This window comes from Dermacentor variabilis, chromosome 10 (genome assembly GCF_050947875.1).
Source record: "Dermacentor variabilis isolate Ectoservices chromosome 10, ASM5094787v1, whole genome shotgun sequence".
NCBI classification, from domain to species: Eukaryota; Metazoa; Arthropoda; class Arachnida; order Ixodida; family Ixodidae; genus Dermacentor; species Dermacentor variabilis.
Window position 1 is genome coordinate 5,670,851 of NC_134577.1, and position 27,188 is coordinate 5,698,038.

General features: G+C 45.0%; 2 protein-coding genes and 1 long non-coding RNA gene across 8 annotated transcripts in view; 2 read left to right on the forward strand and 1 right to left on the reverse strand.

Annotated features, from left to right (window-relative positions):
* LOC142559774 (glucosaminyl-phosphatidylinositol-acyltransferase PIGW-like) lies at positions 1-11,453 on the forward strand. 4 transcript variants are annotated; one of them, XM_075671415.1, is made up of 8 exons: positions 1-419; positions 528-718; positions 777-965; positions 1,913-2,143; positions 5,058-5,229; positions 7,189-7,427; positions 9,369-9,510; positions 11,037-11,453. In XM_075671415.1, exons 2-8 carry the CDS (start codon positions 555-557, stop codon positions 11,379-11,381), a joined length of 1,482 nt encoding a protein of 493 aa, XP_075527530.1. In that variant the 5' UTR covers positions 1-419; positions 528-554; the 3' UTR covers positions 11,382-11,453. The 4 variants fall into 4 exon arrangements, with proteins under 4 accessions (XP_075527530.1, XP_075527531.1, XP_075527532.1 ...); XM_075671416.1 differs by having other exon boundaries at positions 9,375-9,510; XM_075671417.1 differs by having other exon boundaries at positions 5,076-5,229.
* On the reverse strand, positions 9,384-26,719 carry LOC142559780 (uncharacterized). Its single transcript, XR_012823249.1, has 2 exons — positions 26,560-26,719; positions 9,384-9,579 (listed from the first exon to the last, which is right to left on the reverse strand). It is a non-coding gene; the product is annotated as an uncharacterized LOC142559780 (long non-coding RNA).
* The window catches only part of LOC142559773 (zinc finger Y-chromosomal protein-like), a 29,572-nt gene continuing 28,289 nt past the window's right edge, over positions 25,906-27,188 (forward strand). For 2 of the 3 annotated variants that reach the window (XM_075671413.1, XM_075671412.1), the window contains exon 1: positions 25,906-26,793. In XM_075671413.1, the coding sequence (XP_075527528.1) occupies positions 26,056-26,793 (738 nt within the window). In that variant the 5' untranslated portion in view covers positions 25,906-26,055. The remainder of the gene's footprint in view (positions 26,794-27,188) is intronic. The other variant, XM_075671414.1, reaches the window with a different exon arrangement.

Here is a 27,188-nt window from a genome sequence, read left to right on the forward strand (position 1 = left end):
TCTGGGCACAAAAATCAGAAGATTGTAGCGAGCGCCGTCTTTAATAATTTCATTGTCATTATTTTATATAACTGGATGCTTATTTACAATTTTAATAATTAAATAAGGCCTTATTATGTTTAAGTATATCAGTTTACATTAAACACGGTACGCAGCACAAAACGAGGCCCGACCATGGTCCGACGACGCTGCGGTGGCTGAGGGGCTGCGGTGTCTGCTACTACTTTTGGCACTCTTTTGATCGAGTCGCTGTAGTGGCGCTAATCTTGCAGTTGGTTTCGTCCTGTGGTTCGTCTATTTCGTCGTCGCGGCACTGTGCACGCGAATTCCACTGCCTTGCGGTGACAAACAATGAAAATTGAAGACAACCTACAGTACGTTGTTTGAACATGTCATAAGACGACTTCCTCCTTCCAGAGGTGAGTGATTCACTTTCATTTAGCCGATTGTTTGGTTATGCGTACTTTCATGTACGACATGGGGTGGGGGGCGACTGGTGCAGCGGCTGTAAGCGCTTTCTCTTTCAGAGTCTTCGGGCGCGAGTTATAGGTACCATGGACAAATCAGAAAAGGCTGTTCATGAGGCGTTCGTAACGTCTAAAGATGGCTGTAATCCTTTGGAGCTTCTACTTATTGGCGGTCTGTTGATGTACAGCACCGTTCTGCACTCAACGCTTGTGCAGTTGCCCGCCATCGAAACATTGAGGAAAAACATCTGGTAATGTTATCTCATCTTCAATGCTATGGCCTGTCTGATACTCCCTTTTTAATTACAGGTTTTCTGCAAGCCTTGCTATCTTTGTTCAGTGCGTGCCATTCATTTTGTCTTTCACTCTTCTTGCTGACTACTGGGCTTGCTTAGTGTTCACAGTCATCGCCCTAGCACTTGGGATACGGTTCGCACAACGCCTGTTTGACCAGTGGACCCCAACAAAAAAACAGGGAAAGAAGTTGACCAAAAATAGGTACACTTTAATGTTTTGTACGTCGTACGTGATTACTCCAGTTTTAAAAGTACACGGTATCTCTGGCTGAGTATGGCTACCATAATTTAAAAAAAAAAAATCTGAGCAATCACGCACTGTGAAAGTGGATGACCAGCGGAGCTGTATATAAATAAAATAAAACAACACAAATATGTATACGTTGTTATGTTTATTTGTATTTACATTGATCTCGTGACCACAGTAACTGTGGCTTTAGGGTCGCTATGGTAGACGGCCATGGGCTTTGTGACAACACTGGAGATGTTCTTAGCAAATGTTATGTCTATGCACGACCGATGGCACGTCGTGGAGACATCGGTCTTGGAGCAACATTGAAGGCCAAACATTTCCAAGAGAAACGCCAGGAACCACTTTCTGCCGGGACGAGACACATTGACATTAAAGTCACCCACAATGACGATAGGATTGGGGTCCACCGGGAGGATCCACCTAAATGTATAGATAATAAAATCTTCAAGGGGACCCTCTTTGACGTTCCAGAATGAACGTATATGGTGGCGACAATGATTCTGGCCCCAGTCTGTACGGCGCACGCATCACACATTCCACAGCAAGGCTGTGGAATGAATATGTGCCGACGTCATCGGCACATTCGTACTAGCCTAGCACTAGCCCATCGTCGGTAAGGCATAGGGTGCAATGGCTGTGCTGTCATTGTTTGCGCAGATCACAAGGCATCAAACCATCATCCATAACCGGTTTTGGCACATCTGGCCTCAAACGCAGCTGGGACACATACGCTGATACAATTTCGCCTTATGCTTAAGCTGTTTTAGCTCTATAGATGCCGCCATCATTTTTACCTATGCACATCATGAAACGCTGGAAACTAGCCTAAGACAGCTCCGCTGTAAAAGAAAGAAATATTACTGCAGCCGCATTCCTGAAATTTTCATCTTTTTCAGAAGTATTGCCAAAGTGGCACCTCATGACTACCCTGGACTAACGTCGGGTCGTGCACAAGTAATTCTAATGACCATATTTGGCATTTTGGCTGTGGATTTTTCAACTGTGCCTCGGTACTTTGCCAAAACAGAGAAGACAGGTTTCAGTCCTATGGACCTAGGTGTTGGTGCCTTTGTCATAATTGTGGCCGTCAGTTCTCGAGAGGCCAAGAACAGACTTCCCACAGAGCGGTATGTAATTTCAGTTCTACATTGATGTACAATGATGTAATACAATGCGTCACAAAAAGTTTGTCATATTGGTTAGAATTGAATAACGCTGGTGTCTTGATATAGTTCAGCCTCCTGAGGTTTTGATCATGTATGTGACAGAACACTATTAATGTGGCTTCATGGCATTTTATTTCGACAAAGCAACAACCTGTTTAAATCTTCAAAAAGCATGTAGCAGGAACATGCAATAAATAATCGGCAAAATGTGTTGGATATAAGGTACTTCTGCATCTGAAAGATACTAGTGGAATCAATCTTGTCAGCATGGCCTTTCGAAAACCTAGCTAGTAATAACAGCACATTTCAGCAAAAGGTTCTGCTGGGCAAACTCAGTACGACAGGCAAGTTGAAAGTAGCAGCAGGAGGATGGCAAAAAGCTGGCATACCACTTTTCGGATAAAAGAACTGAAAGTCGGGCTAGTTTGGTTTTGATTAATCTTCAAACAGCTTTTTCATCTTGGGAAACGACACAGATGACAAAGAAACACACAGTGAACAGCGCTGTCTGTGTGTTGTGCTTCTTTTGTCTTCTGTGTCAATTTTTGTGCTGAAAAAGCTGTTTGAAGATGAAGGAGAAATCTGTTAACTTTTTTTGCCTGCATTGACAAATGTCCTTTGGTTTACTGGATATTTATGCACACTTGGAGGCCAATGCTGAGCTCAGCTTGAGGCAGCAAGCCTGACCATACATTTATAGGTGAACAAGTCTGCCCTTTTCAACATGGCAGATTTAGAGGCCTGGTTAACTAAAGCTGCTTCAATTGCTGGCCAGGAAATCAGAAATTTTTCTTTTTAAATAAGGAATAGTTAGTTTTGTAGTTGTAAGAAAGGACTATGATGTAACTGCAAGTTAGTGTACAGGAGGAAGTTGCCCATGATACCAGGCTTGTCACAAGTAAGCTTTTCACTCTATCACAATGTTAGTTATGTCTTGTTACTCTAGAAAAATGTTAGTTGTTGCTTGTCACTCTAGGACAGCTTGTTTATTCCTAGATCAGCTTCCATGGCATCATTTTTGCATTCTTGTGTCTGTTCTTTTCTTGCGCTGCTGCTTTAACATATTGAACAAACTACAGCAAAACGTTGTTAAAACAAGGTCACTTCCAACATAAAAATGCCTTCATTATATCTAATAATATCTATTCATTACAAATATTCGTTACACAATGATATTGGCGAGAGACATATTAGACTTGCTTTATTATATCTGGTACTTCATTATTTCTGACAATTCATTATACTATTAAGGTTAGACTTAGTTAATCAACTTGTGCATATCTCACAGCATGGTGCACTTATGTGCAGCACCACTTAAGGTGGAGTGAGTAACACATCTAGGTGAACCTCACTCGAGCATTTCTTTTTGTGCAATCTTAGGGAAGAATGGAGATAAGGCAGGTGTGTATGACTAGGTTAAAAGCACTAGGCCACCAAGATTATATATATATATATATATATATATACACACACTTGTATTTGCTAATTGAATTAAAGAAATGGGCGGGAAAAAGGAGCCGCAGTAGCTCAATTGCTAGAGCACCACACACGTAATGCAAAAACATGGGATCATTCCCCACCTGCGGCAAGTTATTTTTTCATTCACTTTCAATTTCATTAATTCAATTAGCAAATACAAGTAATGTCCCGTCTGTTGTCATTGGTGTCTTTGTTTGTTGGCTTCTTTATGATATGATTAATAAAAATTGGGCCCCTTGGTTAACCCTCTTTCTTCTCGTTCATATGTATGTATGTATGTACGTACACACACACACATACACACACACAACACATGCTAAATTATCATCCACCAGAAACGGTCGCATACTAAACGTATGTGTCTTTCATTCTTGGACTGAGTTGTTTTTAAATAGTTTTTTTCCGCCCCCCAGACCACAGATATGTGGAATCGTATATCTGGCCACATCCAGTCATTGCTCATACAAGAATTTTTGAATGCCTTAGATTGATGTCCTTCTTGTGTACGTTGAACAACATTATCTTTTTGCATGTTAATTTTTATGACACTGTTTCTTTGTTTAAGTTTCTTGGTTTGTATTTTTGTTCTTGAAACTTCATTGTACTTTAAAATTATTATTACATGTTTACTTGCTTTAACACAGTTTATTTGTACCATGTACCCACTCGCACAGTAGTCCTGCTGAACGGCTGCAGTATGCAAAAGATAATTCCTTGGCATTTCAATACTATTTTAAGTGGATTTGACTGTAGCGTTGCATAAAACAAGGTCACGTATGAGGTTATTTTCATGAAAAATCTGTCCCAAGTAATTTCATCCACACTTGAGTCTCTACCATGCCATAGGCCCTGCGCTGTATTCCTATAAATGCGCACACTGCGATCAATGTACAACACTTTACTACATGGTAAGGGTTTCTGCAAGCACACCAGAGCTCGCACCTGTAACACACCCCACCACACGCCAATGGGAGGCAGCGCTATCCAGCTCTGACCCACCGGACCTGGTCCACCGAGCAAGAAGGGCAGCAAGGTCACTGGATTCCTGGACTGAAGGGACCACCCACTTTAGAGTGGAGGAGCTACCTACGCTTGTGTGCTCTTTTGTATAAAGTTTATTCTCTCTCTCTATCTGTTAGTCACATTACCCACTTTCTGCTACACATACCTGCTTTACAGAAGAGCCTCATTTGATGACAAGATCTGGCTTCATTGTGCCTAGCTGAGCTTGCCTACCTCTAGAGCAATCTCGAAGCACAGAAGAGGCCTTTATTTATTTGCATGGTTGTACAATTCATTCCAGTCTTTGCATATCTGGCATGAACTATAAGCATATACTCTAAGGTGTGTGAACATTAGGCTCAAATTTCTGTTTCAGTGCAGATAATCCGTACAGTTGTGAAATCTTTTGCAGCCTACAATATGTGTGGAAAGCAGCGCGTGGCAGTATAGCCCTTGTCATTTTGGGGATGCTACGTCTGTTGATGGTGACAGTCTTCAACTACCAAAACCCTGCCCATGAGTATGGTGTCCACTGGAACTTCTTTTTCACACTAGCATGCACCAGGGTAAGATATCCTGTCAGTCACGATTGTTCATGCGTAGTAGCATCAGAAAGCAGACACATGCACAAGCAAGCTGGAATGAAACAGAAATGGAAGAAACAGGGTAAAACACTTTTTGTGGCGCTGTCTGACACATCACCAAATGTGGAAAGAGAAACATAGAACCAGCTTGTACTTTTGTGTTTGCAAATACATATGAGCCAGCTTTGACTGCTGTCATTTTATGGATTGACTTCTGGGTTTTTCTTTATTTGGTGTATGAGTACTTATATTGCAGTATATCAATTTGTACTTAGCTGACACTGAGAAATCTGACAGTGCATGTGCTGCAACAGTAAAGATGTCATTATTTCAATGAACTAAGCAGCAGCTCCAGCATAATTTAACTAATAAGGCAAAACAAAAAATTCAGTGCCCTTCCACTCTGTGAAGAAGGATGACCAGCGAAGTTGTGAATGTTCTGCAAGTTGGCCAGGTATTGCACAATCTTCGGGATTGGGTCATGATGGAGAGTGCTTAAAGTCTGCTTCGCTTCTGCGGCAGGTCGGCCCAGAATTTCACCATCTTTGGTATCGACCCGCGTATGGGGATTGCTTAACGGCTGCTTCACCTCCGCCGTGGGTCGGCCCAGCATTGAACTGTCTTCAGGATCGGCCCACGTATGAAAATTGTTGGTCTATGTCCAGAGAAATGAGATCTGTCAGAACCTAGCCATAAACAGCTTCGCTGTGTTTGTCTATTCTTCGTTCATCTTTTTTTAGTGCGTGCTGTGTGTAGTAGTTATGAAGATGTACCGACTCACAAAGCTAGCTACCGTACTCACTAAAAAAGCAGAGTTTTACAAACAACAACAAAGTTAATGTACATATACTTTTGTCACTTACAGCCAATTTTCTGGTAAACTTTGTCTATAATGGCATTAATAGCTTGTGTTCATATTGCAGAGCCTATAAATAAGATGCATGCATCAAACGGCACATATTCATGTCGCAGAGTCGTAAGGCCAACCCCACTTTTGGTATATCTGTCCTTAAAATGTGCTCCAAAATACATTTTGGGGATGGATATGTCGAAAGTGGTGCTAGCGTTAGGATTTCGGCTAAGCAGACAACTTCAGTGCTGCTCTGCTTCAATGTCGCAATTTCAGCATGTCAAAGTGAATAAAGGAGTGGCATGGCATGGGGCAGAGGCACAGCTTTGAGTAAGGAGGCATCATGAGAGACTATGATGCAAGTGACACAACAAAAACATAGAACAAAGGTGCAGCTGTGATATAAGTCAGAGAACAAACATGTGACATGTTGTGTATGTATATGTAATTGCTATGTACCACCACTTCTTGTTATGACAGCTGAGGCGCCAGCATGACCCTCGCTCGTTCGAGCCACTGACGCTGAAGTGGCTGTATCTGGTAAACTTGACAGAGCCAGAGCCGCAGATACTCCAGTGGCTCAAACAACCAGGGCACTTGCAGCCAGCAAGCAATACACTTCATGTTTAGCTAAATAAATCATTTTCTAAAAGACATAACAATAATGCAAAAATTATACTGCATACCTAAAGCGTACAGACACAGTCGCCCTCTGTGCAAGCCGAGGTCCCTGGATGAAGGGTCAGAACTGTCGCATTGCTTGACAGAGGCCGAGGCGTATGAGGTCTGTCGAGTACTAGTTGGCTGCAGCCGTGCTCATGACTATAGGCAGAGAGACAGCACCTGGAGCGAAGCAGAATGAATCGTCACTGACTTGGGCTTGCAAATATTTCTGGGGGCTGCCTCTGGATTTGTTACCCTGATCGATGCTGTTTACTTAGAGAACCTCACCATTGTTGCACCACTAATGTGATGTGCTGTGTTATCGTTTAGGTCTGGGTTTTAGCATTGTGAATAGTCACTGTTGGTCACTTCTTTGTGAGCCAATGGTACAGTTTACAGCATAAACATGTAAGCTATGTAACCTGCAGATTTTAACATCAGTGGTGTATGCGACCGTGCCGATTCATTTGGACTGGGTGGTTGCTGTCATCATGGCCGGCTTGTATGAAGCCTGCCTCCTGTTCACTCCACTGGCATTATTCCTGGACAATGATGACCGGTCAGGTTTCCTGGCAGCAAACAAGGAAGGCCTTGCCTCCATTGTTGGCTATGTGGCACTGCACTTGGCTGCTGCAGCAACAGCAAGAACACTTGGCTATAAGCCACGGTATGTGCCCGCGGAGGTTGATGTCTTAAAATGGAACAGGCAACACAACGGAAAGAAGGCAACGAGATGGCACTGTTGTTTCACAGTACTGAGGGAGTATTACAATGTGGTCGTAAATACTACAAGTTAGAGTCAAATGGCTGGAAAGCCTCTTCCTGGTATACAGAAGACACAAAGTACACACTGTAAGCATTAATGCAGCCCTTAGTACAAAGGAAATGACATCAAGAGACCATTTGGCCTTCTTGGTTTTGCCTTTGCAATGGTGCGATACCTTAGTAGAACTTGCTGTTGTGCTAGTTGGTATCTTGTCACATTGAAGTAATTCGGCACAGCTTTGCACTCACCCACACACACACACACACTGTGTCTGGGAGGCTGTCCTTGAGTGTATGCGGGAGTGCGTAATTGTGCCTAATTACTTCAATGTGATGCCTACTTATAATTTCAGTTTCAGTTTATTTATTTAATAAGGAGGAGACATGGCGTGCTTACACAAGTATACAGAAGGAGGTCCCAGAGCATGTGGCTGAAAGGGGACCTCCTGTCAGAAAATATATACATTAGAGGAAATACACAGCATAAAACAGCAATACAGTAGTCGCTAGGTGGAAGATTATACAAAGTAAATGTAGTAAACTGCAAGGTAATATAAAGTCAATAGGTAGTCGTATAATTAAAACAGTAGTTAAAGGCATTCGCAACAGAACAAACCAAAAATACTTATAAAGGCTACAAACCAAAGAAAAAGGAAAAACTGAAAGGAAATGAGCAGGAGTGAAGTGAATAGCTTAGATATGTGGATTATTTTGGCTGTCTAGTAGAAAAGTGAATAACGTTTTCTTGCAGACACCTAATTTACATTAATAATGGTGAAATGATTGTGCTTTCTTGCATCAACAGCTTGCTTGCCAAATATGTGCAAGCAATGGGAAGTTTGATGGATATGTAGGCAATAACTAGGGCTTCTGATCATCCGGCATGTAATAAAAAAATCGCATGGACATTGTCATTTCTTCTTTAGAGAGCTTTAACTTGAATTAACCTTTTTTTAGAATTTGCTTTGTTTGCCAATGCATTACAGCATGCTTCTCATGAACACCTGAAAGAAAGTAGTGCTTATCAAGAAAAAAAAAGATGTTTATAAGTTCACTGTCAAAAGTGTATAATTGTGTATTGCTTTTGTGTGGTGGGCTTCTGATTACATCACTTATATTGTGCTTTCATTAGAAGGAACTGTGCAGTACAAGGCACCCACACAAATCAATGGAAACAAACAGGATGAGCACTGCTTTCAAGTATATGTATTTATTCAAATACCCAATGATTGCATGCAGACATAATGGAGAGCAGGAAGTTACATAAAAGGCATGAATGCACATATTGGAAATGGGTGAAATATTTCCTGGTGTCAAGTAAAGCAACCCTAAAACAAATGTCACTTTTCACTTTGTATGGTATGTTGAGCTGCTAAACCCGAAGGCATGGGAGCAAATCCCGGCCGTAGTGGTTGCATTTCGATGGGGGCAAAATGCAGTAACACCTGTGCACCATGCATTAAGGGTGTGTGTTGAAAGAAACACAGATGGTCAAAATTAATCCGCAGTTCCCCATTACAGTGTGCCCCACAAATATATTGTACTATGAGCGCTTAAAACACCAGAATTTAATTTTATGTGGTACACCTCTACTGACCTGTGTGTTTATAATTGTGCAGAGAAGTGCAGTGGGGGGAAATGTAAAATTAGATGACATTGTGTCCCTCGCTGGATGCCCGTTTTGGGTCATGACTCGCAACTAGCAAATTGTTACTCAGCATAATAATGCCATGCTCAAACGATCACTAGAAAAATATTGCTTATGCATGGGATTCTTTTTATTGTAGTATTGATGCTCGTGCTAAGTACACAGCATTCTTTTTTTTTTCTCTTTCCTTTGAAGGAACAGTGCTCGTGACTGGATCATGACGGCAGTGCAGGCTGCTGGAGTGACTGCTGTTGCTTTTGTAGCAACTTACATCATGCACACTACAGTGGATCCTGTTTCAAGGAGGCTTGCAAACCTGTCGTACTGCCTCTGGATGGTGTGTGTGTGCATTGAAACTCCTGTTGGCAGTAGCACACCAGCAGGAAATGATACCTCGTGGATCTCCCTGTAATGTGCGAGAATAATTAGGGGAAATGGAGGGGTCTGAGTACTTAAAAATCACATAATTCACATAGATGTCAAGCAAAGCATAGAGAAAGCAAACATGCTATAAGAATTTTTACTGTCCAATAATTGTAGATGATTGAGGACCTTAACAGATAGAGTGTAAGAGTGTGGTTGAAGATTAATATGCAGAAAACAAATAATAATCAATAGCCTGGCAAGGGAACAAGAGCTCAGGATCGCCAGTCAGCCTCTAGAGTCTGAAGGAAATGTTTACAGAGTTCATTTACTCACAGAGGACCCTGGTCATAAGAAGAAAGTTTACTGAAGAATAAAAATGGGTTGGAACGCATAAGGCAGACATTATCAGATGCCAATGGGAAGCTTACCATTGTCATTAAAAAAGGTGCACAATCAATATATTCTACCAGTGCTAACTAATGGGGGAGAAACTTGGAGACTGACAAAGAAGCTAGAGAACAAGTTAAGGACCACGCAAAGTGCATTGGAACAAAGAATGTTAGGCGTAACATTAAGAGATTGGGAAGAGAGGTGTGTGGATAAAAGCAAATGGGGATAGCCAATATTCTACTTGACATCAAGAGAAAGAAATGGAGCTGGGCAGGTCATGTAATGCATAGGTTAGATAACCGGTGGACCATTCGAGTTACAGAATGAGTGCCAAGAAAAGGGAAGCGCAGTCGAGGACAGCAGTAGACTCGGTGGGGGAATGGAATCAAGACATTCGCATGTGCTAGTAGGAATCGGTTGGTGCAGGACAGGGGCAATTGGAGATCACACGGAGAGGCCTTCATCCTGCAGTGGACATAAAATAGGTTGATGATGATGATGAATTATAGATGAACTTTAGTGATTGCATATGTTCACATTCTTAATAACACGAAAGGAAATAATGCTAGTCTAGAAAAGACAATTTGATGCTGGTAAAATGCAGTTGCAATAGAAAAATGTGTCCCTATTCCCATGAAAGTTAGAACTATTGCAAATTATCACTTTGCAAGAAGTAACTGGTGTAATTAAGCAGTCTCATGAGACAAGTTTAAGTATGACATGTCAATGTGAAATGTAAATCTGAAAGGTAAAAAGGTCAAAGGCAATCTGAAAGGTAAAAAAATAACATTACAAACAATAAATGCACATGCAAATATGCTATCTTGTGTATAAGAGCATCCTGCTGAATGCTTTAAGCTGTCACTGTTCTTTAATGCCGATAAATAAATAGCACTCAATGTAGTAATGAACGAAAATAGGAAAGAATAAAACTATTACATTTCCTTCATGTCCAGCTTTACTGGTATGATAAGCATGCGCTGCTGCCTTGTCACGAGGCAGAGGACCTGAAATTATTTATGTGCCATTTGTAAGCAGTGTTTATGCTGCAGATGTACATGTATGCTGGTGTGAACTTTAATTATACCTTTTTTTTTTCTTCCACAGTACTCGCTTGGAACATTTGCTGTTGCCCTGAGCGTCATGGTCACATTCCTTCGTGTAGCTCTTCTGCCTCGCGATGCACACATAGACTACAATCTTTTTGCCGTGACCAACACCGACAACATTCACACTGATGTTGACATACTATGGAAAAGCATCAACTATAATGGAATGGCTGTATTTCTCCTTGCAAATATTCTGACTGGACTGGTGAATGTTTTCTTTCATCCAAGGACTGCCACTGATGGCATGTGTGTGGTTGCACTTGTCAGTTATATTTATGTAGTGTGCATGTTTGCTGTAATCTTGCATCACAACAAGATCAAGTTAAAGCTGCCATTCACATGACTTTAGCTTTTTTACGTCAGGCTTGTACAAATAAAGTAGCCAAGTGAGACTTGGAAGTGGCTTAGTCCTCTCCTTTCGTTTATACTGTGCTGCATTAACTGAAGAGGTCACAATGTTTGTCAGTTTTGTTTTACTCCCTTCCTCAAAACTGCAATTTGGAAAGGGAAAATATAGGTATTTATTGTTGTGAGGTGGAGACAAGCACGAATGTTGTGTATGCAAGGTGAATGCTGAAGGCACCAGCTGGCACTGGAACATGGCGGCCGAAGCGCCCCAGCAACAACGCTTACTCGTCGTTTTCTTTTGTCCATGCGTCCTGTTCTGCATCACGACACTACACCGCCGGTGTTGGACCACCGACCCGGCCCAAGTGATTATGGCCCGGCAAATGCACGCACGCAGGGCTTTAAACAGGAGACATAGACAACATCAGTTCTTGGCTGTATGAATGACGGGCCTGGCTCTTCGGGAGCAATCTCGTACGTCACATCCGAAAGCTGTCACAGGATTCGGTAGGGACCTGTATTGCAACAGAAGTTTTTCCAATCGGCCCACACGACAAGATGGTAACCACAGGAGCACAAGGAAGCCAGGCAAATATTGCACGTCTTTATGGTGCTTACCATAACAAGACTTCTGGGAAGCCTGGGAATCAGTGTCGCGAGCGTGGGAAATCTGATGGGCCTGTGCTGCCATAGAAGTCTCATCGCGGGCATAAGCGGTGTGCGACTGTGCGACTTGTGGAAATATAGTATCCAGGGGCGAAACGGGACCATGGCCAAACAGTAGATAAAACGATGAGTAACCTGCAGTGTCATGGCGGAATGAATTGTATGCGAAGGTGACATATGGCAGAGCAACGTCCCAGTCCTGGTTGTCTGGTGATACATACATAGTTAGCATGCCGGTAGGCATTCTGTTCAATCTCTCTGTGAGACCTGTTAGTTTGTGGGTGGTAAGCAGTGGCTATCTGATGCTCAGTACAGCATAGGCGAAGGATATCATCAATGACCTTTGACAAGAAGTAATATCCGCGATGTGTAAGGAGCTGACGTGGAGGACCATGGTGCACGATGACATTGTGTAACAGGAAATCCGCAACGTCAGTGGCACAACTTGTAGGCAGAGCTCCCGTAATGGCGAAGCATATGGCATAATCTGTCGCAACCCCAACCCATTTGTTGCCTTTAGAAAGGGAAAAGGCAAAGCAGGTCGAGTCCCACGCGAAAGAAAGGCTCAGTGGGCATATTGATGGGTTGTAAAAGCCTAGCTGGTGCCATGGGAGTGGGCTTCCGGCATTGGCACAGGTCGCAAGCAGTCGCATACCGGCGCACAGAGTAGTAGAGGTCGTGCCAGAAGAAACGGCGCCGAACTCGGTCAAAGGTGCGAGTAACACCCAGATGCTCAGTGGTGGGTGCGTCATGGCGTTGTTGAAGCATGGTGCATTGAAGGTGCCCTGGTATGGCCAGCAGTAGGTCAGCACCATCAGGGCAAAAGTTCCGTTTGTACAGGACTCCGTCAGAAATACAGAAGAGGCGCAGAGAAGGATGAGGAGTTGGCGAGCTTAACGATCTATGACGGGCCGCAGAAACGGATCACGGTGCTGTTCATCGCTAATGTTGAGGAAGCCTGGGATGGACATAATGCTGGTATCGGATTCGAGGTCTGTAGCTTTCGGTGGGTCAACAGAGTGACGGTACAGGCAGTCGGCGTCCTGATGTAAACGGCCGGATTTGTACACTATAGAGAAAGTGTACTCTTGCAAGTGCAATACCCAATGCAAATGGGAAATATACCTGGAGGAAAAGTATATGGTTCAAATACTGGTGCAAGCAAAGATAAAAGGTGAAAGTGAATGTTGGTTGTCAGAAATACGTGAGAAAAAGAAGCCGCACTTAGAATATTTTGGAAAAACATCATATTATTAGGCAGGAAGTCAACAACTATACAACAACATATCCTAGACGAAGATGGAAACAGACTGGAAGGAGAAGCGGCAATAAATTACATCCGAAAAATAACAGCCAAATATTTCCAAGGCAATGGACAAGGTTGTATTTGAAGAAAAAAAGAGCATGAGAGAGACCCAGGTGGAAAAGGAGCTGGTGCTGACAAATTTGAACTGGAAGAAAGCCGAAGAGAAAATTCCTAAGCGGCACAGCCACAGGGCTATACGAGGTTCCCGTTAGGCTGATTAATGAACTAGGACCAAAAAGTAAGGAAGCTCTGGTGAAAGCAGTGGAAAAAACTTTAAAACATAGACGAATGCCACACAGTTGGCGACAAAGTAGAATGAATTTAATTTATAAAGGTAAGGGGGAGAAAGATAGGATTCACTCGTATAGACCATTGACCATTACATCGGTAGTATGCAGGCTAGCAATGCAGGCAATGAAATTAAAGCTGCAAGCATGGGCAGAGAATAATGGTATTTTGGGAGAACTTCAGAATGGCTGCAGTATAGGTAGGCGTTTAGTTGATAACTTATTTGTTCTTACTCAGCATATTGAAATATCAAGAGTAGAAAGCAGACCGTTATATGTGGCCTTTTTATACATTACAGGAGCCTAATGTGGCCTTTTTATACATGACAGGAGCCTATGACCAACGTAGACCGCAACATTTTGTGGGATATTCTGGAAGGGGAAGGCTGAGATGACGATTGTCGACAGCTTTTGGGAGATTTACCTAGAAAATACTGTTTGTGTTGAATGAGAAGGGATCGGGAGTGAGGAGAAAGTTGATATCAACAAGGGACTGAGGCAGGGGTGCCCTTTATCCCCGCTGCTGTTTATGATGTACTATCGGCGTCAAATGAAAGTTGAACAGCGGAGCGCGTGGACCAAGCATAAGTGAAGATATAGTGCGCGCCGTCCAGTCATCACCATTGACAGGCGCGCACATCCGGTTTGGCCGCACTGCGCGAGGTTTGGGAGTGAAACCATGTCAAACGGCCAAACGCGCTCGGTATGCCGGCCGCCGTCGCGGCTGCCAGCGATACTGCGCAGCGCAAGTTTGCCGATCGAAAGAACGAATGTGGCGCGCAAGGTGCAAACCGCGCGGGCGAATCTACCTCGCGATGACGGTGCAAACTGCACAACGCGCACCGCTGTTCGCGCCGACAGCGCTTGTTGTTTCGGAGATCTGTACGATAAGACTCGCCGTAAACTGCAATATTCTAGCTTAATTTTTATTTTTCATTTTCTCCCTTTCAAATGTAAGAACCAGAACAGAAGCGACATTATTATCTCACTAGAGGGCGATCGCGCAGTGCGGCCAAACCAGATGTGCGCGCCTGTCAATGGTGATGACTGGACGGCGCGCACTGTATCTTCACTTATGCTTGGTCCACGCGCTCCGCTGTTCAACTTTCATTTGACGCCGATAGTACATGGTGAAAATGGAGAGGGGCCTAAAAGGAAGTAATATTTGGTTCAACCTCTCATACAAGCAGGCGGGTACAGTAGTGGAGCAGCAGCTTCCAGGTTTATTTTATGCAGGCGTCATTGTGTTGCTCGCTAACAAGCAAAGTGATTTTCAACGTCTGGCTAATATCTGTGGACAGGAAGGCAACAATTTAGGCTTGAAATTTAGTGTTAAAAAATCGGGTGTTATGGTATTCAATGAAAAAGTGAACAGGCAGTGGCAATACAGGGCCAGGAAATATAACTTGGGTAACAGAATATAAATACCTTGGTATATAGATAAACGAAGGAAGTAGATGTATGCAAACACAGGAAAAAGCAATAACAGTGAAAGGGAAGAGAAATGCAGCCATATATGAAGCACAGAGCGCTATGGGGATACAATAGGTACGAGGTCCTCCGAGGTATGTGGAAAGGTGTAATGGTTCCAGGACTTGCGTTTGGAAATGCGGTTGTCTGCTTGAAATCAGGAGTACAATGAGGACTCGATAGGAACCAAAGGTCAGTGGGTCACCTCACATTGGGCGCTCACGGGAAGAGTATACAAATGAAGCTGTGCAGGGTGATATGGGCTGGACTAGTTTTGAAGCGAGAGAAGCTCACATTAAGATTGATTATGAAGAATGGCTGAGGAGATATATGGAAGAAAGTAAATGGGCTGGGAGAGTGTTGAGGTATCTGTGCAGGAAAAACATTGATTCACAGTGGAGGAAGAGATCTAGGAAGCTTACCAGCAAGGATGCGGCCTGTAGGGTGGGCAACACAGCAACAAAGAACGTGAAACGGAAAGTCAGAGAGGCTGAAATAATCTCATTGGTGGCGGCAATGGAAAAGAAACCTGCCATGAGTAGTTGCTTAAGAGGAAAAAACTAAATCAGGAAAGAAACAGTTTATGATAACTCAAAGGCAAGCTCATTACTTTTCGAAGCGAGATCAGGATGCCTTAGAACACGCACCTATATAAGCGAGATATAAGAAGGAAGAAGAAGCATGTGCTTGCTGCGATAAAGCTAGGGAAACGACGGAGCATGTTTTATTAGAATATGAAGACGTCTACCCAGCGGTCGATTAAGGCACCACTGGCCTCCTTGAAGCCCTTGGTTTCAGCGAGAGCAGTGGAAAAGTAAACATGTCCGCAATAGAGATTAGTAAGAGGCGCTTGGAAGATTCGTGGAAGAAAAGTAGGGAAACGACAAAAAACAGAGACGTACAAAGGAAAGTTCGCAATAGAGGATCAGAAAATTAGGTTGTGGGAGTTCAAGTTTTTTTTTTAGCTTTTTTTAACTTAGGTAGGACATTAAGCAGTATAATAGCAAGAGCTTGGTGGTGCAACCCACCGCCCCATACTAAAGGGGGCGCTCATACCATAACTATCCATCCATCCATCCATACCGCTTGAAGTGTTGAAGTGAGGAAAGCTCGCAGTAAAATTGAGTATGAAGAATGGCTGAGGAATGTGGAAGTAAGTAAATGGGCTGTGAGAGTGTTCAGGTATCTGTACAGGAAAAGCATTGATTCGCAGTGGAGGAAAAGAACTAGGAAGCTTACTAGCAAGTATGTGACCTGTAGGGTGGGCAACACAGCAACAAAGAATGTCAAGCAGGAAGTCAGAGAGGCTGAAATAATCTAATGGGTGGCAGAAATGGAAAAGAAACCTGCCATGAGTAACTACTTAAGAGGAGAAAACGAAATCAGGAAAGAAAAATTTGTGATAACTCAAAGGGAAGCTCATTACTTTTCGAAGCGAGATCGGGATGCCTTAGAACATGCACCTACACTCTTGGGCAAAGTTACACCCTTTGGGGTGTATCTCTGGTACACAACAATTATCGTAATCTGCCTTGCTTGTGTTTCCTTTCTTGAAAACGCCGCGCCCGCTACTTTCCTGTCGGGAATGCTATGTCATGCTGATAACGCGCATGCCGTTCGTTTCTGGAAAGTACGGGGCTCGCCGCATTAAAGAAAGGAAATGCGGACAAGACAGATAACGATCTTTTCTATTCTTCGTCTATCTTTTCTTCCTCTTTTCCCTCTTTAGCGTGATGAAGAGTACCTGATACTTTGTTTGCCCCCGCCTTATGTAATGCCTCCGGGCCTTTAAGGCTTCAATAAATGAAATGAAATGAAATGATCATTGTTGTGGCAAAAGGGTGTAATTTTGCTTAAGAGTGTACACACTCTAAGAAAAGTTTACACCCTTTGAGTCGTATCTTGCCACACAACTACAATCGTCATCTGTATTGTCCGCATTTCTTTTCTTTAACGCTGCGAGCCCGGTACTTTCCAGTAACGAACGGCATGCACATTATCAGCATGATATAGCATTCCCGACAGGAAAGTAGCAGGTGCGGCGTTTTCAAGAAAGGAAACGCAAGCAAGGCAGATGATTGTTGTGTGGCAGAGATACACCCCAATGGGTGCAAACTTTTTTTAGAGTGTACACTCTCAGAAAAATTGACACTCTTTGGGGCTTATCTTGTGTCACAACAATAATCGTCATCTGCCTTGCACGCGTTTCCTTTCTTTAACGCTGCGAGCCCGGTACTTCCCAGTCACGAACGGCATGCACGTTATCGGTGTGATGCAGCATTCTCGACAGGAAAGCAGCGAGCGCCGAGTTTTCAAGAAAGGAAACGCAAGCAAGGCAGATGACGATTATTGTTGTAGGTCAAATATACACCCCAAAGCGTGCAACCGTTTTAAGAGTGTATACGCTATAGAAAATGTTTGCACCCTTTGGGGTGTATCTCTGCCACACAACAATAATAGCCATCTGCCTTTCTTGAAAACGTCGTGCCCGATATATATGTATACTTTCCTGTCGGGAATGCTATGTCATGCTGATAACGCGCATGCCGTTCGTTACTGTAAAGTACCGGGCTCGCAGCGTTAAAGAAAAGCAATGCGGACTAGACAAATGACGATTATTGTTGTGTGGCAAATATACACCTCAAAGGGTGCAACTGTCTTTAGAGCATAGGAAAAGTTTACACCCTTTGAGTCATATCTTGCCACACAACAATAATCGTCATATGTCTTGTCTGCATTTCCTTTCTTTAACGCGGCGAGCCCGGTACTTTCCAGTAACGAACGGCATGCGCATTATCAGCAGGACATAGCATTCCCGACAGGGAAGAAACGAGCGCAGCATTTTCAAGAAAGGAAATGCAGGCAAGACAGGTGATGGTTATTGTTGTGTCGCAAATATACACTCCAAAGGGTGTAAACATTTCTTGCGCTTTTAAAACGGTTGCCACCGCCACTCTGGACTATGCAGGGATACCTTACCGATTATATATAAAATGTATGTTCAGCCCATATTAGAATTTGGCTGCGTAATATTTTCCGGTGGCCCCGCCTACAAAATTAAACCTCTCATACTTTTAGAAAGAGAAGCTCTACGGTCATGCTTCGGGCTACCTAGATTTGTTGCCAATGCTGTTTTATATCAGGAAGCTCATATACCCACCCTAGATTGCAGATTCCGCATGCTTAAGGTCCAGCCATTTTTAAAAATTTATGACTTTTTAAAAAGACGTATGCAATATGCATTTATCACTGAACCATCTGAGTTTTTTCAGGTATCATGGTCAAGATTCCACTGGTCCTCAGATATTATTTGTACAAGCACAGTTACAACAATTGGATATGTCCATACGCCAAGTTTGTCATTCAAATGATGCCTTAACAGACCTCAAAATTGAGTTCGAGGACATATTTCCGAATCATGCTAAGCTGTTACCAAGGCGAGATTTAATTAATATCTTACACAACCACCTACAACAACTAACCACTGAAAATGTAATAGCTACTGACGCTTCCGTGTGCAATGAGAAGACAGGAGTGGGGATCTTCTCTGAATCTCTACAATGGTCTTACTCCCTTCGCCTTCCTGATTTCACACCTATATTTCAAGCAGAATTATTAGCGATTATATTAGCGTTACAAAAACTCTCCCAAAACGACCCATTAGCTGTTATTGTGACCGACTCTCTATCTGTATGTACAGCACTAACTGCATCTTTAGGTACAAGAATTCAAAGAACATTTTCTTCAATGGTACCTCCGTACTTACGGAAAGTATGTTTGCTATGGGTGCCAGGACATCATGGGTTACACTTGAATGAAATGGCCGATTCACTTGCACGAGCATCCCTCAATGGCCCTATCATATCTGTTTTGCCGACATCAGCTTATGTCACCGCGGCTAGGTACAGAAATTTCACTGTATCTCAAAACTCTGCAACATCCATTTCCACCATCTTGGCTTCCCATGGAATAATAATTGGTGCCCTTCAAGACAATTGGAAGTTTCTTTTACAAAATTTAGATGTCGTGTACCTCCTCTAAATTTTTACTTACACAGGTCTGGTCTCGCTATGTCCCCTCTATGCTCTTTTTGCAGTGCACCTGAAACTATCGATAGATAGATAGAATAAACTTTATTCTCCAACGGATAAGGTGACCTACCAACACCCCGACACGCTGGTCAGGGGGTGGGTGCCGCCGCCTCAGATGCAGGCTGTGAGGTCTTGGATCCCAGCAGCCTCTTCAGCCTGTTGGACGAGCCGGAGCTGGAGCTCAGAGTCCGAGCTGCGCAGCAGGGTTTCCCAGGTGTCTCTACTACCTATTTTGTGCGTTCCCCCGGGAGAGTACGGACATTCTCATATTATGTGGTCGAGGGTCCCTCTCGCTCCACAAAGATTACACCTATCGCTCCTGGCCTCGGGGAACATGTGGTTCGCCATAACTGGGTGCGGATACGTACAAGTTTGTAGTCTCCACGCAACTGCTTGTCTGTTGTTTGATTTTGGGTCTGGCGGGGATACCAGTCTACGAGCCAATCTATAATGCTGCGTGATATCCCCATATTTTAGCATGCGCTCTCCGCTCCCTTGGTCATCCAGGGGCCCCGTAGCAGCTCGGCGGTAGAGATCTCGAGCCAGCTCGTGGGCCGCCTCGTTGCCGGGGACGGCTTCGTGCGCCGGAGACCAAACTATTTGAATTTTTCATCTAACTTTCTCTGGCCTAGGATTCTGGCCGCTAAGGGCGAGATCCTTCCCTTGCTGAAATTTTGTATGGCAGTTTTGCTGTCGCTGATCACAAATTTCGCGTCCGTTCCAGCGCAAGCTAATGCGATCGCAATTTCCTCTGCAACTTCTATGTTGCGCCCGTGCAGAGTGACAGCGGTCACGGGAATACCCTGGCCGCCGACGGCTGTTGCCACCGTAAAACTGCCGCTACCTCCCGCCGCGTCTACATAGGCCACCTCATGTTCCGAAATTTTACCGAATCTAATTTTTAATGCTTCGGCTCGTTTATGCCTCCCGTCTTTGCTATGTTCCGGGTGCATGTTTTTTCGCAAGGGGGGGGGGGGGGGGATGATCATATTTTTTCTCGCTTCTTTATCTACTTCCACCTTTTGGGTGGGGCCTCTGTCCAGATTTATTCCAACTTTGGCCAATATGGCTCTTCCTGTCCTCGTGGTGCTAAGTCTCTCAATTTGAGAGATTCGCACCACTTCCGCCAGTTCTGCCCATGCGTTGTGCACTCCTAGAGCCATCAGTCTCTCTGTGGATGTGCACATGGGCAGTCCCAGCGCTCCTTTTACGCGTTTTCTCATCAGAGAATCAATCTTTTCTCTTTCCACCACTTTCAAATCGAGATATGGCGTTGCATAGCTCACCCGGCTGAATATGTACGCCTGTATTAGTTTAATCAAATTTTCCTCCTTTAACCCTCTGCATATGCTGGCCACCCGCCTCAGGGTCTGTATTGCGTGATTCTGCAGCCTCTTGACGGTCTCGACATTGTGGCCGTGTGACTGAAGAATCAGGCCCAAGATTCTAATTTGCTCCACTATTGGCCTTCCTTACCCGCCACTTTAATTTTGATCTCCGACGGTGCCTTGCACCGTAAGTGTTTCGGATAGTATATAAACAATTCTGATTTCTGCGGCGAGCATGCTGGGCCTCTCTCGGCCGCGTGATCGACTATGATGTCGGTGGCGGCCTGCAGCAGGCTTTCGACGGCTGAATCACTTCCCCGGTTGACCCAGAGGGTGATATCATCCGCATATATACTTAATTTTAATCCCTCGAGCTTTGCCAACTGCTCGGAGAGTTCCCTCATAGCCACGTTGAAGAGTAGGGGAGACAGCACTGAGCGTTTGGAACCTCATGCAGGCAGTTCTTTCGCGGCGGCAGGAGAGAAAATAATGTTCGATAGTTTCAGTATCAGGAGAGCGCAGGAACTGAAACCACAGAACACCTATAAACTACCGAACATTATTTTCTCTCCTGCCGCCGCTTTCTAAGACAAAGAATACTTTTCTTGCAATTTACAATTTTATTAGAGAGACAAAAAAGTACCTTGCTGAATTTTTAAAATGATCAATATTTTTCTATTATTTCATTTATTTACGTTACCTTATTTTATTAAAATTCTTAAAAATATTTTCATTCTAGCCCCACGCTCGGTCGCGTGGGGCTAGTCGCGGTCGCTGTTTGAGCCAATGCCTCCTTTACTAGATGCCTGCTAGCCGGAGCCGCTCGAGGAGCCGAGCCAGGAGCCAGTCGAGGAGCCAGTCGAGGAGCCAGGCGAGAGACCCAGCCAGGGACAGCTCCTTCCCACCACTGCAGCCTCCGCCCACGAGGGGGCAGCAGCAACACAAGGGACAACAACATATTAAGAAGACCCAAGATAACGCTAAGGTGAGCTGGGGACCACCCAAAACACCACCTCCGCACTCGGGGAAAGATAATAATAATGGAGAGGAACTTAAAGATCTTAGAAAGGAAAACGAAGCATATCGCAAACGCATAGAAGAGCTAGAAAGACGGTTGGAGGAGCTAATTAAAGCCCTGCAGGATCAAAGGACAGGTAGTCCCCCTAGACTGCAGACTCCACCACAACAACAACCACAGCAACCAGAATCTTTCGAAGACCAAATGAGAAAATTTATGACGTTTATACAAGAGAAAACAAATGCAATAGAACAGAAAATGGCAATAATGGATCAGGAGATCCGGAACCAACGCAAACAACAAATCTCACAACAAGCTAAAGACAAATTCAACCTAAGAAGACAGGGCCTCGAAAACTACAACGCGTCTAACACCGAGGACTAATCATGGCCAGATACGAAACAATAGAAATTTGGCAATGGAATTGCAGGGGCTATCGCAAAAAACAAGGGCAACTCCTACAGTACATAAACAGACAACTCACACCACCAGATATCATAGCACTACAGGAGAAAGGGAAAACCACACCAACGCTAAAAGGCTACACGTGCTATGAAAAAGAACGCACAGCAATACTAATCAGTAAATCCCTCACCGCCATATAGCACACGACAGCATAGCCGACACAGACATAGACCACGGTATTGTCGAACTCATTCCAAAAAAGAAAAGAAAAGACAGCAGTGTCTTTGTCATAAATCTCTATAGTCCTCCGAGTCAAAAAGAGGCCGACTTCCGCAAACTTTTTGCAGGAGCGAGCAAATTAGCCAAAACAAACGCCCTAGTGATTGTAGGAGATTTCAACGCCAAAGATCTGACCTGGGGTTACAAAAAACCAGACAAGAAAGGCATGCAAGTTAAGGAAGCAGCAGATATGTACGGCTGCACCCTCATAACAGACGACAGTACGCCAACCAGACTAGGTAACAGCGTAAGCTCCGACACATGCCCCGACCTGACATACATCCGGGGAACAGACAAGGCGGTATGGGAAAACCTGCTGGAGAATCTGGGCAGCGATCACTACATCCTAAAAACGCAATTGGCAACCGGAAGAATAAAACGCAAAATTGGCACCACCAAGGTGACAGATTGGAATGCCTTCAGGAAGGAATGCAAAACTATAGAGGGAAACATCGAGTCGCTAGAAGGCTGGGGAAACAAGCTCAGGGAGGTGCTCGACAAGTACACCAAAGAAATAGACAGAACAGAGGAAACACCTGAGGTGGACTCGCGACTACTCAAGCTATGGGAGGCAAGACGCGGGCTCACTAAAAGATGGAAAAAACAAAGGCTAAACAGGAAGCTCAAAAAGAAAATCGCAGAGATAACCAAGGAGGCGGAGGAGTATGCGGCTCAGCTGACTAGGCAAAACTGGCAACAGTTTAGCGAGTCCCTAAACGGAACGCTTAGCACGGCAAAAACATGGCACATACTCAAGGTGCTCCTGGACCCAACAAAAACAAAATCTGAAAACAATAAGGCCATACACCGCCTGGTACACCAATTCGAGGGACCGGACTCGGAACTGCTAGAGCAGGTCAGAGTCAAATGTTTCGGACATGACCACCCGGCGTCCTACACACAACAATACAAAGGGAAAGAAAACGAGCTGCTGGACAGGCCAATCACAAAAGAAGAGGTGTACGCGGCCATAAGAAGCGTAAAAAAGAATACAGCAGCGGGCGCGGACAAAATCAGAAATTCACTTATTCGAAACCTAGGGGACGAACAGGTGGAACAACTCACCGCCTTCCTCAACCAACACTGGGCTGCGGAAACGGTACCAGAGGAATGGAAACACGCCGAGATTGTAATGATTCCCAAACCAGGTAAAAAGCTACAGGTAACAAACTTACGACCAATCTCCCTGACATCGTGCTTAGGCAAATTATATGAGAGGATAGTAACAAAAAGACTACAACATTGCATGGAGGAAAACGAGCTATACCCCCATAGTATGTTCGGTTTCCGATCCAAGCTTTCGACACAGGATGTCCTTCTCCAAATTAAACATGAGGTTCTCAGCAACATACCATACAACGGAGAACACATTTTAATGGCGCTAGACATAAAAGGAGCTTTTGACAACGTAAGCCACGCGGCAATCCTGGAGGGCCTTAACAGCGTAGACTGCGGGAAGAAAGTACACGGATACGTCAAAGCTTTCCTCTCCAATAGAACAGCAACAATAGGTTTGGGAGAGATTCGATCACAAAAATTCCCCACACCAAACAAGGGGACACCCCAAGGTTCAGTAATTTCCCCGATACTCTTTAACATCGCTATGATTGGCCTAGGGCATAAACTAAGCAAAATCGAAGGCATAAAACACGCCATTTATGCAGATGACATCACTATCTGGGCCACTAAAGGCTCGCTGTGCCAAAAAGAAAGCTATCTGCAAGAAGCAGCCACTTGCGTGGAAGAATACGTCGGGGAAAGAGGCCTTGAGTGCTCCACGGAGAAATCCGAGCTTCTGAGAATTACACGGGGCAAGAAAAGCAAAGAAAGCCTTAACATATGGCTAAAGGGGCAGCCGATACCCGAAAGCCAACAAATCAGGATCCTTGGAATGTGGGTGCAATCCAACCAGCGCTGCACCCACACGCTGAAAACACTCAAGCAGTCAACAACCCAAATAACACGCATGATCACGCGGGTGTCACAAAAGAGATATGGGATGAAAGAAGGAGACACACTTAAGCTGGTTGGCAACCTGGTGGTCAGCAGGGTCGCATACTCACTTCCGTACTTCAACTGCACCAAACAGGAAATACAAGAAGCGGACACAATTTTACGCAAAGCGTACAAAACAGCACTTCACCTGCCGAACAATACATCGACAGAGAAACTAATGGCACTTGGTTTAAGCAACACCTTCGAAGAATTAAAAGAAGCCCAAAGTATCGCACAGCTCATGAGACTCCAGCAGACCAAAACGGGAAGGGAACTGCTAATAAGGCTAGGCTTCGCGGAATCAATCAAAGAAACCCAAAGAACGGAGGGGATTCCTGATGAATATCGGAAAACATACACTGTTAGCCCCCTACCCAAAAACATGGACCCAAACCTCCACACGGCGCGAAGGGACGCAAGGGCGAAATACGTCGAAAAGTACCTGGCCACAAAAAACACAACAGTATACACAGATGCTGCAGTATACGCCAAGCAAAGAGGCACAAACATAGTAAAGACAGCTGCGATAGTAATAAGCCAGGACTACAAAGAGATCAGCAGCGCGTCAATGAAGGACTGCTCGGTAACGGAAGCTGAGGAAATAGCCGTAGCTCTAGCGGCAGTGGAGGGCTACCGATCCGAAAGGTCTTTAACGATACTCACCGACTCGCAAGCTACGTGTCGGAATTACATGAACGGCAGAATAGGACGCAGAGCGCTTCACATCCTCCGCTCCTGCAGGGCTAACAACAAAGTCAGGCATACAATTTTCTGGGTACCGGGACACGCTGGAATAGAAGGGAACCTAAGGGCGGACAAGGCAGCTCGAGAGCACACAAACCGAGCGGCCACAAGCACCGACCCTGAGGAACCCATACCAGTCAACCCAAGCTACTCAGACATTTTGAATTACTATAAGGGGGTCCGAATCAAATACCCTCCACCCCACAACAGCCTAAATCAGCATGAAGCAACCTCTTGGAGGAGGCTGCAGACAGGAACATATCCAAACCTAAACACACTAAGCAAGATGTTTCCCACCCAGTATAGAGACATTTGCCCCTGGTGCGGCGCCAAGCCCACCTTATATCACATTACATGGGAATGCGTTCAGAATCAACAATTCCTTCAAATAAAAGACCCGAGTGCGGAGCAGTGGGAGAGGGTGCTCTCCAGCAGCGACCCGAAAGTCCAGCATGGACTAGTAAGGCACGCTCGCCGAGTAGCCACCCTCAGTGGTGCCCTGGAATAGGGACGTCGACCCTGCGCAGATGGGGAAGAAGACCGTGAAGACGGCCGACCGCATCTGCCACCGCTAATTTCTAACCAATTAGAGCAAATAAAGTTTTTCCTCCTCCTAGTCTTCCTATTGGAGCGGAGGTTCCCGTAGTTCAGTGTAGTCGCGGAGAGACGGCGCTCGGAGCCGACCCACCTCTGTTGCGGAGGAAGTGACGATTACTAGGCTGGCGCGCGCTCGACCAATGGCTTGACGAGAGACTGTGGGTCCTGTGCCTCCGGGATCGCATCAGACGCCGCTGAAATCTCGGAGGCATGGCTACGTGATTTAGGTTTGCAGCGGCCACCGCAGCTAGCGCGACCCGGGTTAATCCGGGTGGGGAAGAGTAAAGAGGAAAGGGGCAGGAACCAGCTTCTCGGCTCACGCGGCAGGTATCTAGTAAAGGAGGCATTCCTTGAGCAAAGTTTGCCGATCGCTTTGCGATTTATCGGGTGGCGCCTGCTATGGTGTGACTCCACTGCGTTGGTTAAACAAAGACATTCAAGCCGGTTGTGTCCGATTAACTGCGCTTGCCGCTGTTTCTCAAGATGTCTGATGCTGTGTGTGGCTCAAGCGACCAACAAGACGCATCGGGTCTATGCAGCGATATTGCTGTGCGAAAACGGCGCCAGCCTCGTAAGGACTATGCCGCTCTCTCAAATCCTCAGCTCGACGGTGATACTGACGAAGCTACATCCGACGATAACAGGTTAGACGACACTGACGTTTCGGACTTGGACGAGAACTCGGACCGCAAAGGTAATTCCGCTCGGATCTGCCATCGAAGTTCCTGCATCTTCACCTGCGTCATCTGCTTCGCCGGTGCGTATGACAAGCGCTCCCACCTGGATCACCTGGCTGCGGCGCATCCGAATATGAAGACTCACTGTCTCGCGTGCGAGTCTCAATACGACAACTACACGGACTACACGCAGCACCTCCGCGACTGCCACCCGCGGCTATCGCAGTCCATCGATAAGGCAGAAGGCGGCGGCACCAAGAGCAGTCTCTACTGCCTTGAGTGCGGCAAGGGGTTCGACAAGAGGTCTTACCTTTACCAGCACCGGGCGCAACATTTCATGCTGAATCGCATTCCGTGTGATGTGTGCGGCAAGTCGTTCCTGGAAGGAGCCATGATGGAGCGGCACTTGGAGACGCACAGAGAGGCGACACACAAATGTTCACGCTGCCTGCGCACGTTTCGGAGCGCGGTCGGCTTGGCCAGGCATGAGCGAGCGCACCAGCGCCACAAGCAGTTCTGCTCGGTTAGAGACCTTTGTCGATGTGTGCGTGTGCCTTCTTGACAGCTGCGCACTGCATTACTAACAGTGTGCCGCTTTCCGTTCTGTGTATTCTGGCGTATTTCTTCTATCTGTTTTTGGTTGTGGTAATGTGCACTTTATTAAGTCACATGCTCACATTCACATTACAGTAGCATATCGGATGTTTGAGCACATGCCTTCTTGACAGCCTCAGTGATATCTGCACTGCATTGTGAACAGCGTGCCGCTTGCGGCCGTTTTCCTATATTGCATACACAAGAGGATGCTAAAGGTACATTTCTGATGCTCTTTACACTGTACGTGTGCGAACTGCGACCTGACTGTGAGTGGCTGGTTTGCACTGCTGATATACAGGGTTTGTCCAAAAAAGTAATGTCAGTGATGATATTGTGAAGCAA

Excerpts from the sequence above, each read along its gene's own strand:
- LOC142559774 (XM_075671415.1), top strand. The coding sequence starts at position 555 with ATGGACAAATCAGAAAAGGCTGTTCATGAGGCGTTCGTAACGTCTAAA. Across the intron at positions 719-776 it reads ACATTGAGGAAAAACATCTG|GTTTTCTGCAAGCCTTGCTA; the intron begins GTAATGTTATCT and ends TTTTAATTACAG. Across the intron at positions 5,230-7,188 it reads TCACACTAGCATGCACCAGG|ATTTTAACATCAGTGGTGTA; the intron begins GTAAGATATCCT and ends TGTAACCTGCAG.